The sequence below is a fragment of the Oncorhynchus masou genome, chromosome 1, assembly GCF_036934945.1.
Source record: "Oncorhynchus masou masou isolate Uvic2021 chromosome 1, UVic_Omas_1.1, whole genome shotgun sequence".
Lineage (NCBI taxonomy): Eukaryota > Metazoa > Chordata > Actinopteri > Salmoniformes > Salmonidae > Oncorhynchus > Oncorhynchus masou.
Window position 1 is genome coordinate 52,384,568 of NC_088212.1, and position 18,019 is coordinate 52,402,586.

General features: G+C 43.8%; 1 protein-coding gene across 1 annotated transcript in view; it reads right to left on the reverse strand.

Annotated features, from left to right (window-relative positions):
• Positions 1 to 18,019, reverse strand: part of cmya5 (cardiomyopathy associated 5) — a 61,053-nt gene that overhangs the window by 4,475 nt on the left and 38,559 nt on the right. The window contains exons 11-13 of the mRNA XM_064974699.1: positions 13,416 to 13,549; positions 13,222 to 13,339; positions 12,887 to 13,063 (exon numbers count right to left, since the gene is read on the reverse strand). Coding sequence (XP_064830771.1) covers positions 12,887 to 13,063; positions 13,222 to 13,339; positions 13,416 to 13,549 — 429 coding nt within the window. The remainder of the gene's footprint in view (positions 1 to 12,886; positions 13,064 to 13,221; positions 13,340 to 13,415; positions 13,550 to 18,019) is intronic.

Sequence of the window (18,019 nt, forward strand, 5' to 3'; positions counted from 1 at the left end):
AATTATGGATATAAAACATTTGGGTACATATTAGTGATGCTAGTCGGGAAGGTTGGTGTGGGCAACGATCGGTTGAAGAGCATGCATTTAGTTTTACTAGCATTTAAGAGCAGTTAGAGGCCACGGAATGAGTGTTGTATGGCATTGAAGCTCGTCTGGAGGTTTGTTAGCACAGTGTCCAAAGGGCCAGAGGTATACAGAATGGTGTCGTCTGCATAGAGGTGGATCAAAAAAAAAAATCACCCGCAGCGAGCGCGACATCATTGATATATACAGAAAAGAGTCGGCCCGAGAATTTAACCCTGTTGCACCCCCATAGACTTTCAGAGGTCCGGACAAAAGACCTTCCAATTTGACACACTGAACTCTATCAGAGAAGTGGTTGGTAAACCAGGAAAGGCAGTCATTTGAGAAACTCAGGCTGTTGAGTCTGCAAATAAGAATGTGGTGATTGACAGAGTCCAAAGCCTTGGCCAGGTCGATGAAGACTGCGGGACAGCATTGCCTTTTATCGATGGCGGTTATGATATCGTTTAGGACCTTGAGCGCAGCTGAGGTGCACCCATGACCAGCTCGGAAATCAGATTGCATAGCGGAGAAGGTATGTTGGGATTCTAAATGGTCGGTGATCTGTTTGTTAACTTGGCTTTTGAAGACTTTAGAAAGGTAGGACAGGATAGATATATGTTTGTAACAGTTTGGGTCTAGAGTGTCTCCCCCGTTGAAGAGGGGGATGACCGTGGCAGCTTCCCAATCTTTAGGGTTCCCAGACGATACAAAAGAGGTTGAACCGGCTAGTAATAGGGGTTGCAACAAATGCAGCAGAACATTTTAGAAAGAAAGGGTCCAGATTGTCTAGACCAGCTGATTTGTAGGGGTCCAGATTTTGCAGCTCTTTCAGAACATCGGCTATCTGGATTTGTGTGAAGAAGAAATGGGGGAAGCTTGGGCAAGTTGCTGTGTGGGCTTGCAGAGCTGGGGTAGGGGTAGCCAGGTGGAAAGCATAGCCAGCCGTAGAAAAATGCTTATTGAAATTCTCAATTATCGTGGATTTATCGGTGGTGACAGTGTTTCCTAGTGCCTCAGTGCCGTGGGCAGCTGGGAGGAGGTGATGTTATTCTCCATGGACTTTAGTGTCCCAGAACTTTTGGAGTTTGTCAAATCAAAGTGCTACAGGATGCAAATTTCTATTTGAAAAAGCTATCCTTTGCTTTCCTAACTGCTTGTGTATATTGGTTCCTAACTTCCCTGAAAAATTGTATGTCACGGGAGCTATTCAATGCTAATGCAGTACGCCACAGGATGTGTTTGTGCTGGTCAAGGGCAGTCAAGTCTGGAGTGAACCAAGGGCTATATTTGTTCTTAGTTCTACATTTTTTTGAATGGGGCATGCTTATTGAATATGGTGAGGAAAGCACTTTTAAAGGATAACCAGGCATCCTCTACTGATGGAATGAGGTCAATATCCTTCCAGGATACCCGGGCCAGGTCGATTAGAAAGCCCTGCTTGCTAAAGTGTTTTAGGGAGTGTTTGACAGTGATGAGGGGTGGTCGTTTCACCGCGGACCCATTACGGACGCAGGCAATGATCGCTGAGATCCTGGTTGAAGACAGCAGAGGTGTATTTAGAGGGCAGGTTGGTCAGGATGATCTATGAGGGTGCCCATGTTTACGGATTTAGGGGTGTACCTGGTATGTTCCTTGACAATTTGTGTGAGATTGAGGGCATCTAGCTTAGATTGTAGGTGTTAAACATATCCCAGTTTAGGTCACCTAACAGTACAAACTCTGAAGATAAATGGGGGTGTCTTTAATTCACATATGGTGTCCAGGGCACAGCTGGGGGCTGAGGGGGGTCTATGACCTCCACATCACCAGAAGAAGAGAAGAATAAGGGTACTGCTAAAGGCTATAAAAACTAGTCGTCTAGTGCATTGGGGACAGAGAATAAAAAAAGAGCAGATTTCTGGGTGTGGTAAAATAGATTCAGGGCATAATGTACAGACAATGGTATGGTAGGATGTGAGTACAGTGGAGGTAAACCTAGGTGTTGAGTGACGATGAGAGAGGCTTAAGGACAACAAATTCAAGGTGTTGGAGTGGTCATCACACGTCCTGACCACAATTCTATAGACAATTCAATTCAAATACTAATTGAGTGTATGTAAATTTCTGACCCACTGGGAATGTGATGAAAGAAATAAAAGATGAAATAAATAATTCTCTGCTATTATTCTGACATTTCACATTCTTAAAATAAAGTGATGATCCTAACTGACCTAAAACAGGGAATTTTTTACTAGGATTAGATGTCAGGAATTGTGAAAAAATGAGTTTAAATGCATTTGGCTAAGGTTTATGTAAACTTCCGACTTCAACTGTATACTGTTTTTGCATTAGTACTACACACCCGGTTCAGAGGGGCTGGCCCACCTCTGTCCAGTATCTGTTCTTTTGCCCATTTTAGTCTTATTTTTATTGGCCAGTCTGAGATATGGCTTTGTCTTTTCAACTCTGCCCAGAAGGCCAAGTGTTGTTTCCTACCTTCACCACCTGGGGGTGACCCATCAGGAAGTCCAGAACCCAGTTGCACAGGGCAGGATTCAGACCCAGGTCATGTTAACACGTTTAAATGTCTTACTCAAGTCGGCCTCGGAGAAGGAGAGCCCAACAGTCCTAGGTAACGGGCCACGTCGGTGGCACGGTGTTATCCTCAAAGTTGGTGAAGGTGATTAGCTCATCCGGAAGCAAGACGTGTCGGCGATGTGGCTTGTTGTTTTCCTTTTATAGTCCGTGATCGTCTTTTGACCCTGCCGTTGAATTGCGACTTCACCTTCTCTATACTGATGTTTTGCCTGTTTGATTGCATTGCGGAGTGAATAACTGTTTGTATTCTGCCATATTCTCAGTCACCTTGCCATGGTTAAATGCGTTGGTTTGCGTTTTCAGATTTTGGCGAATTCTGCCATCTGTCCACGGTTTCTGGTTAGGGTAGGTTTTAATAGTCAGAGGATATGACATCTCCTATACACTTCCTGATGAACTCAGTCACTGTTTCAGTGTATTCATTTAAATAATTTTTGCAAGCGACCTAGAACATATCCCAGTTCACGTCATCAAAACAATCCTGAAGCGTTGAATTCCGATTGGTCAGACCAGCGTTGAAAAGTATGAAGCACGCCTCGTCCTCAAACTCCCCAGCTACAATAAATGCAGCCTCAGGATATGTGGTTTCCAGTTTGCATAAAGTCCAGTGATGTTCTTTGAGGGCTGTTGTGGTATCGGCTTGAGGGGGGATATAAACGCTATGACCGAGGAGAATTCTCTTGGGAGATAAGACATTTTTTGTGAAATATTTTAGGTTGGCTGAACAAAAGGTCATGTATTACAATTACACCATCGTTAATCATGAAACACACACCTCCGCCTTTCTGCTTCCCGGAGAGATATTTATTCCTATTGTCGTAGCTGAATCCGAATTAGTTTGGTAACATTGATATATAAAAGATGTTTTATTTATTTTCATAATATGCTTGTGGGGGAAAAAGTCACTTGGGGCCCAGAGAGTGGAGAGGTCAGGATCATCTTCATATGTGAATATCTGTTAACCTCTTACACTTATGGTGGCGCTATTTCATTTTTGGAAGAAAAACGTTCCCGTTTTAAACAAGATATTTTGTCACAAAAAGATGCTCGACTATGCATATAATTGCTACTGTTCGAAAGAAAACACTCTGACGTGTCCAGAAATACAAATATCTTCTCTGTGCGTGCCCTTTAACGTGAGCTTCAGGCAAAACCAAGATGACTTGGCATCCAGGAAATGACAAGGATTTTTGAGGCTCTGTCTTTCATGATCTCCTTATATGGCTGTGAACGCAAGAGGAATGAGTCTGCCCTTTCTGTCGTTTCCCCAAGGTGTCTGCAGCATTGTGACGTATTTGTAGGCAGATCGTTGGAAGATTGACCATAAGAGACCACATTTACCACGTGTCCGCCCGGTGTCCTGCGCCGAAATTGGTGCGCAAAAGTCACCTGCCAGTATTTTTCCATGGGGCACAGAGAGAGAAGCAAGCTTCCACGAACTGCATGTCAATGAAGAGATATGTGAAAAAACACCTTGAGGATTGATTCCAAACAACGTTTGCCATGTTTCGATCGATATTATGTAGTTAATCCGGAAAAAGTTTCACGTTGTAGGTGACTGCATTTTCGGTTCGTTTTTTAAGTGTAGCCAGGCGCAATGTAGAAAACGGAACGATTTCTCCTACACACAGACGCTTTCAGGAAACACTGCGCATTTGGTATGTGGCTGGGAGTCTCCTCATTGAAAACATCAGAAGCTCTTCAAAGGTAAATGATTTTATTTATTTGGTTATCTGGCTTTTGTGAAAATGTTGCGTGCTACATGCTACACAAAATGCTATGCTAGCTTTGCATACTCTTACACAAATTAGTCAATTTCTATGGTTCAAAAGCATATTTTGAAAATCTGAGATGACAGTGTTGTTAAGAAAAGGCTAAGCTTGAGAGCAAACGCATTATTTTAATTTTATTTGCGATTTTCAGAAATCGTTAACGTTGCGTTATGCTAATGAGCCTGAGGCTTAGTCACAATCCCGGATCCGGGATGGGGAGTTTCAAGAGGTTAAACCATGTGAAGGGCTACACAATGTCTGTACTCCAGTCATTCCCTCCTTTTCCCATTGTGGGGAGGAGTACGGCAGAGTCTGGAACCATTGTATGTCCCCTCTGATGTTGAAACGTATATTTCATAGTATATGACCGAGAGGCTCACTCCTCTCAGGGAACTTGTCCAGGGGTGGGTTGTATTTGAGATGGGAGTATCTAGAATTGACAATTGATATATGCCATTGGATGAGGTAATGTTTTGGTAATAGGAAGTACCAAGAATGAGAAGTAGAACCTCGTCTTAGAGATCAAACTGAACGATAATTTATAGCTAATGCTATCTGGCTATGGGATACTCCCCTTTCAAGGAAAAGGCCCTTTGTGAAGTTTCTACTGTGGTTCGTCATTGTGAGTTTAGAGGGGTGTATCTTGGCTATAAAAGATGAAGTATTATTTTGTAAGCACTCTCAGAATTCATTTATAGACACTGAATTGATCTGAGAGTCAAAGGGCTATGGTGAAGCTCATATTATTAAAAGATGAAGTTTAGAGTATACAGTGCCTTGTGAAAGTATTCGGCCCCCTTGAACTTTGCGACCTTTTGCCACATTTCAGGCTTCAAACATAAAGATATAAAACTGTATTTTTTTGTGAAGAATCAACAACAAGTGGGACACAATCATGAAGTGGAACGACATTTATTGGATATTTCAAACTTTTTTAACAAATCAAAAACTGAAAAAAATGGGCGTGCAAAATTATTCAGCCCCCTTAAGTTAATACTTTGTAGCGCCACCTTTTGCTGCGATTACAGCTGTAAGTCGCTTGGGGTACGTCTCTATCAGTTTTACACATCGAGAGACTGACATTTTTTTCCCATTCCTCCTTGCAAAACAGCTCGAGCTCAGTGAGGTTGGATGGAGAGCATTTGTGAACAGCAGTTTTCAGTTCTTTCCACAGATTCTCGATTGGATTCAGGTCTGGACTTTGACTTGGCCATTCTAACACCTGGATATGTTTATTTTTGAACCATTCCATTGTAGATTTTGCTTTATGTTTTGGATCATTGTCTTGTCGGAAGACAAATCTTCGTCCCAGTCTCAGGTCTTTTGCAGACTCCATCAGGTTCTTCCAGAATGGTCCTGTATTTGGCTCCATCCATCTTCCCATCAATTTTAACCATCTTCCCTATCCCTGCTGAAGAAAAGCAGGCCCACACCATGATGCTGCCACCACCATGTTTGACAGTGGGGATGGTGTGTTCAGGGTGATGAGCTGTATTGCTTTTACGCCAAACATAATGTTTTGCATTGTTGCCAAAAAGTTCAATTTTGGTTTCATCTGACCAGAGCACCTTCTTCCACATGTTTGGTGTGTCTCCCAGGTTGCTTGTGGCAGACTTTAAATGACACTTTTTATGGATATCTTTAAGAAATGGCTTTCTTCTTGCCACTCTGGGGTGGCAGGGTAGCCTAGTTAGAGTGTTGGACTAGTAACAGAAAGGTTGCAAGTTCAAATCCCCGAGCTGACAAGGTACAAATCTGTCATTCTGCCCCTGAACAGGCAGTTAACCCACTGTTCCTAGGCCGTCATTGAAAATAAGAATTTGTTCTTAACTGACTTGCCTAGTAAAATAAAGGAAAAATAAAACTCTTCCATAAAGGCCAGATTTGTGCAATATACAACTGATTGTTGTCCTATGGACAGAGTCTCCCACCTCAGCTGTAGATCTCTGCAGTTCATCCAGAGTGATTATGGGCCTCTTGGCTGCATCTCTGATCAGTCTTCTCCTTGTATGAGCTGAAAGTTTAGAGGGACGGTCAGGTCTTGGTAGATTTGCAGTGGTCTGATACTCCTTCCATTTCAATATTATCACTTGCACAGTGCTCCTTGGGATGTTTAAAGCTTGGGAAATCTTTTTGTATCCAAATCCGGCTTTAAACTTCTTCACAACAGTATCTCGGACCTGCCTTGCCTGGTATGTTCCTTGTTCTTCATGATGCTCTCTGCGCTTTTAACGGACCTCAGACTATCACAGTGCAGGTGCATTTATACAGAGACTTGATTACACACAGGTGGATTGTATTTATCATTAGTCATTTAGGTCAACATTGGATCATTCAGAGATCCTCACTGAACTTCTGGAGAGAGTTTGCTGCACTGAAAGTAAAGGGGCTGAATAATTTTGCACGCCCAATTTTTCAGTTTTTGATTTGTTAAAAAAGTTTGAAATATCCAATAAATGTTGTTCCACTTCATGATTGTGTCCCACGTGTTGTTGATTCTTCACAAAAAAATACAGTTTTATATCTTTATGTTTGAAGCCTGAAATGTGGCAAAAGGTCGCAAAGTTCAAGGGGGCCGAATACTTTTGCAAGGCACTGTAACTCTGACTTGTGTGTTGTTTGTAAACTCTCCTTGCACTTAGTAATACAGAAAATGACCACGTCTCTGTCTTCGCGATGAACTGAGAATCCCTCTGGCTGGACCGATTTCATTCCAGAGCGCCATGTTTCCGTGAAACAAAAATATGTTACAGGCCCTGACGACTCTGGAAAGAAATCCTTGCCCTGAGCTCGTCTACTTTGTTATCCAAAGGCTGAACATTAGCCAGTAATATACTCAGAAGTGGTGAGTGGTGTGCAAATCGAACCAGCAGGCCGCTCCAAGTGCCTCTCCGATGTTTTGGGTCGGCCTGTGGAATGAGTGCAATTGCACTGGGGAGAGTGAACAAAGGATCTGCTTCAGGGAAGTGTATTCGTGGTCGTAATGCTGGTAGTTCTGGTAGGTCACCGCCGCTCTGATATTCAACAGTTCTTCCTGGCTGTATGTAATGACACAACATTTCCTGAGATAATAATGTAAACAATACATAAAAAACAAAATACCGCTAGTCGCGAGGCCGCCATGTCCATCGGCGCCAGACATGCATGTAATCATGTAGGTCTTGGTGGGGCAAACTAAAACAAAATGGGATGCATGCCAGCAAAGCCACTAAACAACACTAAACAATAAATTGATTGCACTATAACGGTGACAAACGCTGCCCACAAACTGTTAGGGCCTGCATAAAGCTGTCCCAACACCTTACCACTGCTACACCTGGCTATCAGTGGAGCCTTGTCTAGAAGCAAAACAGTTCATTCAGCCTCATTTACTGCCTTTAAAAAAACATAGCTGATATGGCTGACTTGTTTGATCAAATGTCGTTTCTACTGACAATTTGAAATCAAAAAAACTTTTGATTTCACACAAATGTAACATTGTCATAAAGAGAGCGTTCTACTTAATTATAAAAACAAATGTTTCCATTCAAATAAACTCAACCTTCATTTACGTTGTGACATACTTGGGCACAAATGTTTTGGACATGACTGACTTTATGACCAAAACTATCCTATTTACATTTTGTAGTTAATGTTTGATTTCTTTATTCATCAGTATATATTTTTTGTTATGTCCTTGTCAATCCAAATGCCCAGGTATTTACATGCAGAAACCCAATGAATAGATATGTAGTTCAGATTTGTTGTTGAGAATTAGAGAACAACATGTATTTTGTCTTGCCCACATTAAGTACAAGTTTTTGTAAGACAACAAAGTCAGATTGTAGCTCTATCAAGGCCTGGTCTACATTTGGGGCAATGGCATACAGTGCCTTCAGAAAGGGTTCAGCCTGATTTTAAAATGGATTACATTTGAGTTTGTCACTGACCAACTATGTAGTTGCATGTGATAGAACGTTATTTGTTAGCATTTCCCATCACATAACCTGACATAGCCCTATGCTAACACCAAAAGCTGGATGTAACAAAGTCTGTATCAGCCAATTACAAATGTTGATGTAGTTAGACGTGATTTAACACTTCATGAGAGCGTCCGTAACAGAAGTCACACGGCACCATCTGCTAATCAAAATTACTAGAACACACAAAAAAGTTTAATTCAGTGTTGCGAGCTAGGCTTCTGTTTATCTTTGCCATTTGCAGCAAGTTCAAATCCCAAGTGAGTTTTTTCATTTGAAATGACAATTTAGATTTAAAGTGATAGTGAGTTGCCAAGAAGGGTGCAGCAAAAATCTTGTTAAATATATTTGTTACATATTAATTTATGAGGGGCTTCTTGCAGTCCCTCTTGCAGACCGACATAGAATACTGCTAGACAGAGGTGTAGATCTGCCAGAGCGCATCGGAGCCACGCTTCGCCACTTCTCAGAATGGTGCTTGTTTAATACATTTTAGATCAAAGCTAAATCAATGTCTTGCAAGATCACTTAATGATTAATTAGTTTTCTACATAGGCATATCATACCAAATATTACAGCATAGTTTAACATTACTTTTAGAGCAAAAAAACACTTAATTTCTGATGATGTTGGCTACACTTACATGCAGTGGCGATATTAGCATGTAAATCTTGATGGGGCAAATGTATTTTTTTTTAAGTGGGATGCATGCCAGCAAAGCCAATACACAACACTAAATTCATTGCACGATAACGGTGACAAACAGTGTCCACAAACTGATAGGGCCTACCTTAAGCTGTCCCAACAGCAGAGTCCCAACACCTTACCACTGCTACACCTGGCTATCAGCGGAGCCTTGTCTGCCAGCGAAACAGTTCATTCAGCCTCATTTACTGCCTTTAAAAAAACATGACTGGCTTGCTTGCTTAAACAAATTTAATCATTGAATATTGTAATAGCTTTCATTGTCTGCCCCCTTTATTTATCCTACGGTTTTGGCTTGGTAAACAGGGAGTACACTAAGAACGGACAATGTTCTGAATTCTGCCGCTGTACATTTCAAAAGTGCTGAACGAATAGTTAAAATTACTACGTCCGTCATCGCTCGCTCATTATTGTCTTAAGAGGCCATCTGTAATTTCGATTATCTGCTTGTTGTACAAACTATGGCATAAGGTACATCTCATTTGTCAGTAGAAATCACATTTGTTTAAGCAAGTCAGTCATGTTTTTTAAAAGGCAGTAAATGTGGCTGAATGAACTGTTTCGCTGGCAGACAAGGCTCCGCTGATAGCAGTGGTAAGGTGTTGGGACAGCTTTATGGATACTACATTCTTTTTTTGCCCCACCAAGATTTACATGCTAAAATCGCCACTGCATGTAAGTGTAGCCTACATCAGAAATTAAGTGTTTTTTTGTTCTAACAGTAACGTTAAACTATGCTTTAATATTTGGTATGTTAGGCCTATGTAGAATACTAATGAATCATTAAGTGATCTTGCAAGACATTGAATTAGCTTTGATCTAAACTTTATTAAACAAGCACAATTCTGAGAAGTGGCGAAGCGTGGCTCCGATGCACTCCGGCAGATCTCCGCCCCTGTCTAGCAGTAGGCTATGTCGGTCTGCAAGAGGGACTGCAAGAAGCCTCTCATTAAATATATTCATTACATATTCATTTACAAGGTTTTGGCCGCACCCTTCTTGGCAACTCACTATTACAATAAATATAATTTACATTTCAAATGAAAAAAAAAACTGGGATTTGAACTTGCTGCAAATGGCAAAAATTAACAGAAGCCTAGCTCGCAACACTGAGCTCTCTCTCCAATTTAACTTTTGTTTGTGTTTTAGTAATTTTGATTAGCAGATGGTGCCGTGTGACTTCTGTTAAGGACGCTCTCATAAAAAAAGTGTTAAATCACTTCTAACTACGTCAACATTTGTAATTGGCTGATACAGACTTTGTTACGTCCAGCTGGTGTTGTTAACATAGGGCTAAGTATGTCAGGTTATGTGATGGGAAAAGTTAACTAATAGTGTTCTATCACATGCAACTATATAGTTGGTCAGTGACAAACACTCTAAATGTAATCCATTTTAAAATCAGGCTGAACCCTTTCTGAAGGCACTGTATGCCATTGCCCCAACTGTAGACCAGGCCTTGATAGAGCTACAATCTGACTTTGTCGTCTTACAAAAACTTGTACTTAATGTGGGCAAGACTAAATACATGTTGTTCTCTAATTCTCAACAACAAATCTGATGAACTACATATTTATTCATTGGGTTTCTGCATATAAATACCTAGACATTTGGATTGACAAGGATATAACAACAAAATATATACTGATGAATAAAGAAATCAAACATTAACTATAAAATGTAAATAGGATAATTTGTCATAAAGTCAGTCATGTTTAAAACATTAGTTCCGAAGTATGTCACAACGTAAACGAAGGTTGAGTTTATGTCAATGGGAAAATGTGTTTTTATAATTAAGTAGAATGCACTCTTTATGACAGAATGTTAAATTTGGGTGAAATCAAACGTTTTTTTTACAAAGTTACTCATCTCAAAAGGCACCGAATTGGTGAAACAACCCTTGATGTATTTTGGACATTGTTTTTTTTAATGTTGACTACTTTAAAGACATGCTCCAGAACATTGGCGACTACAAAATATTTTTTAAACCTATGTCAAAGTGTAGTTCATACATGCATAATCTATAAGCAGAATTATTGTTTTACCTCAATAGCAAAAAATATATTTTTTTTCTGGAAGCTGTGCACCACCATTTTCCCTATATTTCCCCCCACGTAACATTTTCCCACTAGCAATTCAAGTTCTACCAACGAGCTTCAGCCCCTTGCCATTTGAGTGACATCTAGCAAGAGGCACATCATGCACACATAGCAGAGTAAAAGAGAGAGCAATGACATGGTGCACATATGTCACATAGTAAGCCATTTTAAGGGGACCACTTTTGGCTCGTGAGCACTACATTCAGAACTACTGGCTAATAAGTTAACAAAAGTACCAGAAAATCTCTTTAAACATTTTCTTCTCTATAACGGCTGGACCGAGCGGCACCAAATTTAGTAAGTAGCATCTCAAACATAAAAGGCTGTAACGTAACAAAATGTGGAAAATGTCAAGGGGTCTGAATACCTTCTGAATGCACTGTATCTTCATTTAAACAGGGAGTCACCATTGAAACCAAGGGAGCCCTGCATATACAATTCATAATAAATAGAATAAATAAAATCAGATACAATGTAAAACTAAGATTACAGAACACAAATATTCAAGAAATACAGTGCGAAGGTCCCCAATCAATAACTGAAATTGTCCAAGCGGCACAAAAACATCCAATTGTAATGTATTTTGTAGTTGGTTCCAGCAATGAGGTGCATTAAAACTAAGAGCGGATTTACCTAGTTGAAGATCTTGAATGTTTTTTCCTGTCCAATAGTGCCCCCATGTGGCCAAACATGACTTTACAAGTTCTCTCAACTGACATCCATCTGAGTCAAGCAGTTCGAGATATGCAGTGAGCACCATAATTTATTGGACAGTGGCCATTTTTTGTTATTTTGGTCCTGTACTTTAGCACTTTGAGTTTGAAATGCTACAATGCCGGTGAAGTGCAGACTGTCAGCTTTAATTTGAGGGTATTTTCATACATATCGGATGAACCGTTTAGAAATGACAGCACCTTTTGTACATGGTCCCCCCATTTTAACGTACTACAAGTATTTGTTGAAGTAGTGTGTCGTTAGGCAGGTGTATTCATTTGTGTCGTTAGTGAATGCAGGAGAGCTGTTAATGAATAGTATTGATTCTAGACTTTGCTATTGCCTTTGGAGTTGTTGGGGTGTGGCAACATGAGGAAGACAGCTGTGTCGATTCAAATGAAGCTGGCAGTCATAAGGCTCAGAAATGAAAATCAATCCATCAGGAACATTGCAAAAACCCTGGGCATGCCCAAGTCAACAGTTTGGTTCATCATTAACAAGAAAAAAAACTACCGTGAACTCAATTATGTCAAAAGACCCGGTAGACATACTACCTCAAATCAGCCTGACTAACCGGTGTCTGTATGTAGCCTCGCTACTGTATATAGCCTGTCTTTTTACTGTCATTTTATTTCTTTACCTACCTATTGTTCACCTAATACCTTATTTGCACGATTGGTTGGAGCCGGTAAGTAAGCATTTCACTGTAAGGTCTACACCTGTTGTATTCAGCGCACGTGACAAATAAACTTTGATTTGATATTGCTTGAGGGGGTGTAGCCCTGGGCCCTTTACCGTCTTGCAAAGTCTTAACCTTGTAGGCCTTACCATCTCACAGGAATTTGCATTGGAATTTGCCCTTATGGAAGAAGAATTAATGCCAACAAATAGAATAGGGTTTCTCGCAGCTTCGCTGCTTGAACCCCTAATAGAAAAGGCTGTTGGGAAAGAGGATAGATAAGAGATTGGATATAAATAAAGGAATAGATACCTGTAGGGTGTTGGGACACAATGCAGACACCAGGAAGTGCTGTTCTCCCCCAGTAGACTGTCCCTATTGGCTGTCTCATATGCCACTCCCACCCGGTATGCAGAACTTCTGGTCACATTGGTCTCCCAGTAGTGATGCCCCCTCATGGGTAACAACTCACCCAGAACAGATGGACATCTAGGGGTAAAAAAAACATACACACTTAGCATCTCATTTATCCAGAGACCTGGCAAAATGTCAGCCAAGTAAAAGCATATACTTTGCATCAAACAGTATATTACAGAGCAGCACACACATCACACAGACAGAAGATACCAGAGCAATACAAAACTCACTCGTTAACCACATCCCCTCTCTCTGTGTATGTGTCCTGGGGGTAGTACAGGGTGGTCTGGTCCTCAGACAGTTTCAGGACAGGGTGAGCCGAAGCCTTCAGCAGGTGGAACCTAGTTCCTGGATACAGTGTACAGAGGTCAGTGTGTGTGGGTGTGTGTATGTTAGTGTATGTGCGCACAGGTCTCACTCTCACCCCTGGTAGATATGAGAGCAGCCTCGCTCTGTTCGCTGGCTCCAGCCTTGTTAACAGCTTTGATGTAGAACAGGTAGTTCTCATTGGGATGCAGTAGTACCCTCTGTTGTCTGCCCTGGATACCTGAGATAGACCTACACACATCCATGCACCCACCACACACACGAGGGATAATCATTGCTTGACATCTTTGAATGATGACATGATAGCAGTTTGTAAATGGAAACGAAGGTTACGTATGCAACCATGTTAATGTGAGCTATATGGATCACTCCAATATATTGGTATCACTGCGCGGAGGAAGGATACATCTGAGGTGAGGATTAACAGACTTACTCCCGCGTACACCTGTGTCACGGCTGGGGTCGACCCCAATATACAGACCCCATGGCCGCGACACGTTCTCTACATCATTTTTTTTATTTTACCTTTATTTAACCAGGCAAGTCAGTTAATAATGACGGCCTAGGAACAGTGGGTTAACTGCCTGTTCAGGGGCAGAACGACAAGTTTGTACCTTGCAACCTTCCGGTTACTAGTCCAACGCTCTAACCACTAGGCTACCCTCTACCCTAGCACCGTAGAGGTTTGGAGTGATCCATCTAGCTCAAATAACCATGGTTAAATAACGAACCTTCATTATGTATCACTATATTGGATCACTCTAATATATTGGTATACCCGTACCAGATTAGTCAGTGCTAGAGGGACCTGGCCAGCCAGCGGCAAAGCCCCAGCGTGGGACCGAGACGCAGGGGCCATCAATGTGGAAGGGGAAGCAACGCCCAGGACCACTGAACCAACTGCAGAGGGAGGTGCCACATTTACCGGATAGTACCTAGCGAGGGGCACTCCTCTCAGTAGAGCCCAGGACGCAGCCACACCTCATGCTGAATGTGCCACCTCTGTAGTTCTCACTGACCTTGTCCGCTCCACATAGGCAGCCAGTGCCCTCACTTTGCCAAAGCTGCCAAGACCACATCCAGATCCCAGCTCGCCATTGAGCCGGTCATAGCTGGACGCAGGCAACGAACAAACCCCCTTCATAAACCTGGAGACCAAGTGATGGCGCCCCACTGGACTGTCCATCCACCCTGCATGGCAGGAAGATATAGTGGCCAAGTACCCTCTCAGTGTAGAGGCTGCCAAGCCCTCATCCAAGTAAGACTGCAGGTATTGGAGGACATACTGCACCCCGCATGACTCAGGCACAACCTAAATACCAGTGCACCAAGAGCAGAACAATCGCCAGCGCAACTGGTATGCCGCGGTTGTAACCAGCGCCCTTGTGCTATGCATGGTGTTCATTACACCCTCCTGTAGTCCTAACATGCACCATTGGTGCCATTCAGTGACCAAGCCACAGACTGAGGTGGTGCGGCTTCGGATACCAAAGAGTTCCCCCGACCTGAGACAGCAGATCCGGTTTCAGGGGAAGTTGCTAAGGTGTCCCAGACAACAGGATAAGGCTGAACCAGGGTCGTCTGGGCCAGTATGGGGCCACCAGAAGCAGACGATGCTCTGTTATCCTGGTCCTGTCCAGCATAGCCTGGATCAGGGGAAAAGGGGGGAATGCCCAATCGTGAGCCAGAGGCCCTGGTGGCTCCGACATGGAGTACAACAGGTGGCAGTGTGCATTGTCCAGAAAGGCAAATAGGTTCACCTGCACCCTACTGAACTTGTCCCACAGGTGCTACACCACCTGGGGATGTAGGCTCCAGTCCCAAGGTGGCAGGCCCTCCTTTGAGATCATATCCGCTGCCACATTTAGGATGTCAGGTACATGCACTGTGCGTAGAGATGTTAGACGTCCCTGAGCCCAGAGAAGGAGGTCCTGTGCCATAATATGGAGGCGCTGGGACCTCAGTCCACTCAGATGGTTGATATAAGCCACCACTGTGGTGTTTGTTCTCACCAAGACATGTCTTCAGATGTGGAAGGAAAGACTACAGGGCCAGCAATACAGCTGTAGTGTATTGATGTGCCTGCCACTCTAAGGGGGTAGCCAACAGCCGCTGGCAGACCTGGCCTTGGTCAGGTCCCAGGGGAATAAACAACAAGGCTGCTGTCAGCATACCCAACAGGCGTTGGCCGTTTAGGGCAGATAGCAACCACTCCTGTCGAAAGGGGTCCAGGCAAAATAAGATGAACCCTTCTGGTGGGCAGGCATGCTCTCATGAGAACTGAGTCCAGTTCCATGACAATGAAGGCCACTCTCTGGGTGGACATCAGATGATTCTTCTTGTCATGTATAATAGTGCAAAGCCCACAAATGTGGGTCAGGAGCCTGCCACTGACAGGACCTGGGTCCTGTTCGGGGCACACATCAGCCAATCATCCAGGTAATTGAGGCTCAACAGTCCTCGGGACGTGAGAGGTGTCAGGACAGAATCCATGCACTTTGCAAAAGTGCGGGGTGCCAAGGAGAGGCTAAATGGAAGAACCATGAATTCGTAAGCCCTCCCTTCGAAAGCGAATCGGAGGTACTGCCAATGACCTGGGTGAACAGGAACATGGAAGTACGCATCCATCAGGTCCAGCATCACAAACCACTGGTCCCTGGACACGGCCTGCAACATGTGGACTGGGGACAGCATATGGAACCTCAGTACCATCAAGTACCCATTGAGGTTGCGGAGGTCCAGAATCGGTCAAAACCCTCCTCTTTTTGGGACCACAAAATAGGTAGTGTAGAAACCACCTAGCGGTTCTCAAACCTGCGGATGACACCCTTGTCCAGGAGTGAGGAAATCTCTAGCAGCAGGGTTTTCTTCAGGGGGTCGGCCACCGTGGTCCCTGAAAGATGGAGAACTGCACCAGAATTGGAGTCGGTACCCCTCGAGCACTGAGGACAACACCCATGGGGACTCCCCACACACCTCCCACTTTGCACTTTGAGACCGGGAGAAGCGGCCAGGGAAGGGCGTGTCAGGGGCCCTACCAGGGCCCGCCTCTACTCTGGCACCCAAAGTGCATGGGTCCCCCAGGCATGTCCCTATGGGGGTGACAGTTGACACCATCACACCTGTCACAAAGGGAAGCTCAGCCAAGCCAACAAGGCCATGGAACTGTTTAGACATAATGACCATCATTATATTTGGAGGAAAAAGGAGGAGGCTTGCAACCTGAAGTACACCATCCCAACCGTGAAGCACGGGGGTGGAAGCATCATGTTGTGGGGGTGCTTTGCTGCAGGAGGGACTGGTGCACTTCACAAAATAGATGGCATCACGAGGAAAGAAAATTATGTGGATATATTGAAGTAACATCGCAAGACATCAGTCAGGAAGTTAAAGCTTGGTCGCGAATGGATCTTCCACATGGACAATGACCCAAAGCATACTTCCAAAGTTGTGGCAAAATGGCTTAAGGACAACAAATTCAAGGTATTGGAGTGGCCAATACAAAGCCCTGACTTCAACCCCATAGAAAATGTGGGCAGCACTGAAAAAGTGTGAGAGCAAGGAGGCCTACAAACCTGTCTCAGTTACACCAACTCGGTCAGGAGTGTGTGAAGCTTGTGGAAGGCTAGCCGAAACGTTTGACCCAAGATAAACACTTTAAAGGCAATGCTACCAAATACTAATTGAGTGTATGTAAACTTCTGACCCACTCGGAATGTGATGAAAGGAATAAAAGCTGAAATCAAATCATTCTCTACTATTCTGACATCTCACATTCTTAAAATAAAGTGGTGATCATCACTGACTTAAGACAGGGAAGTTTTAATTGGATTAAATGTCAGGAATTGTGAAAAACTATGTTTAAATGTAGTTGGGTAAGGTGTATGTAAACATTCAACTTCAACTGTATATGTGGCTCTCAAGTCCACATCAAATACTCTGGGGGGGGGTCCCGCCTTCTGTCGTGGGTTCCGCCCTGGCAGTGGCCCAGCTCTCCTGCATGGCCTTGCGGAACTCAGCAGAGATTCGGACAGATGGAGAGTCCTCGCTGTCCACCAGTTGATGTCCAGTGCAGTGGCTACCCAAGTGTAGGCCGCTCATACCTTCGAGCCGCTCGGGGCGATGAAGCCCCGCTGGCGGCTTCAGATGGCCCGTCAGCCTGGTAGCTCCGCTCACATGGTGAACAGTTCCAGCATCGTCTCCCAGGAACAGCCTATCACTGGCCAACAAGGAACAGTTGTCGTTTCCATCAAAGCTATCAACCTCCTGACGCAGGGCATGCGCCCTCCGTTCATGGTGGTCCCATCGGTCCGTACAGGACTGGCAGCAGATGGGCTCTGCCTGCGGTTGCTCTGGCCACATTTCCTTGGAGGGGTACTGTGCCCAGTAGAGGGATTAACAGCTCGCTGCTGCACCACTCCTGAGGGAGGGAGCTCGTCCCCAGCCTGGCTGACCCACTTGCGCATGGCCTCCAACCGCGCCAGGTGCAGGCGTTCTAAGAACACCACACAAAGCAGGCATCCAGTATGGTTGAAACCCAGGCAGTGCATATACGAGGTATGCAGATCCCCAGGGGGATACCACCATCACCCCAGTCACAAAGGGAAGCCATAAACTCAGCCAAGCCAACTAGGCTATGGAGCAGGGGTCTGATGCCCTGGGAGAGCTATGTCGTGACCCGCTTGGAGGAATAGGAACACG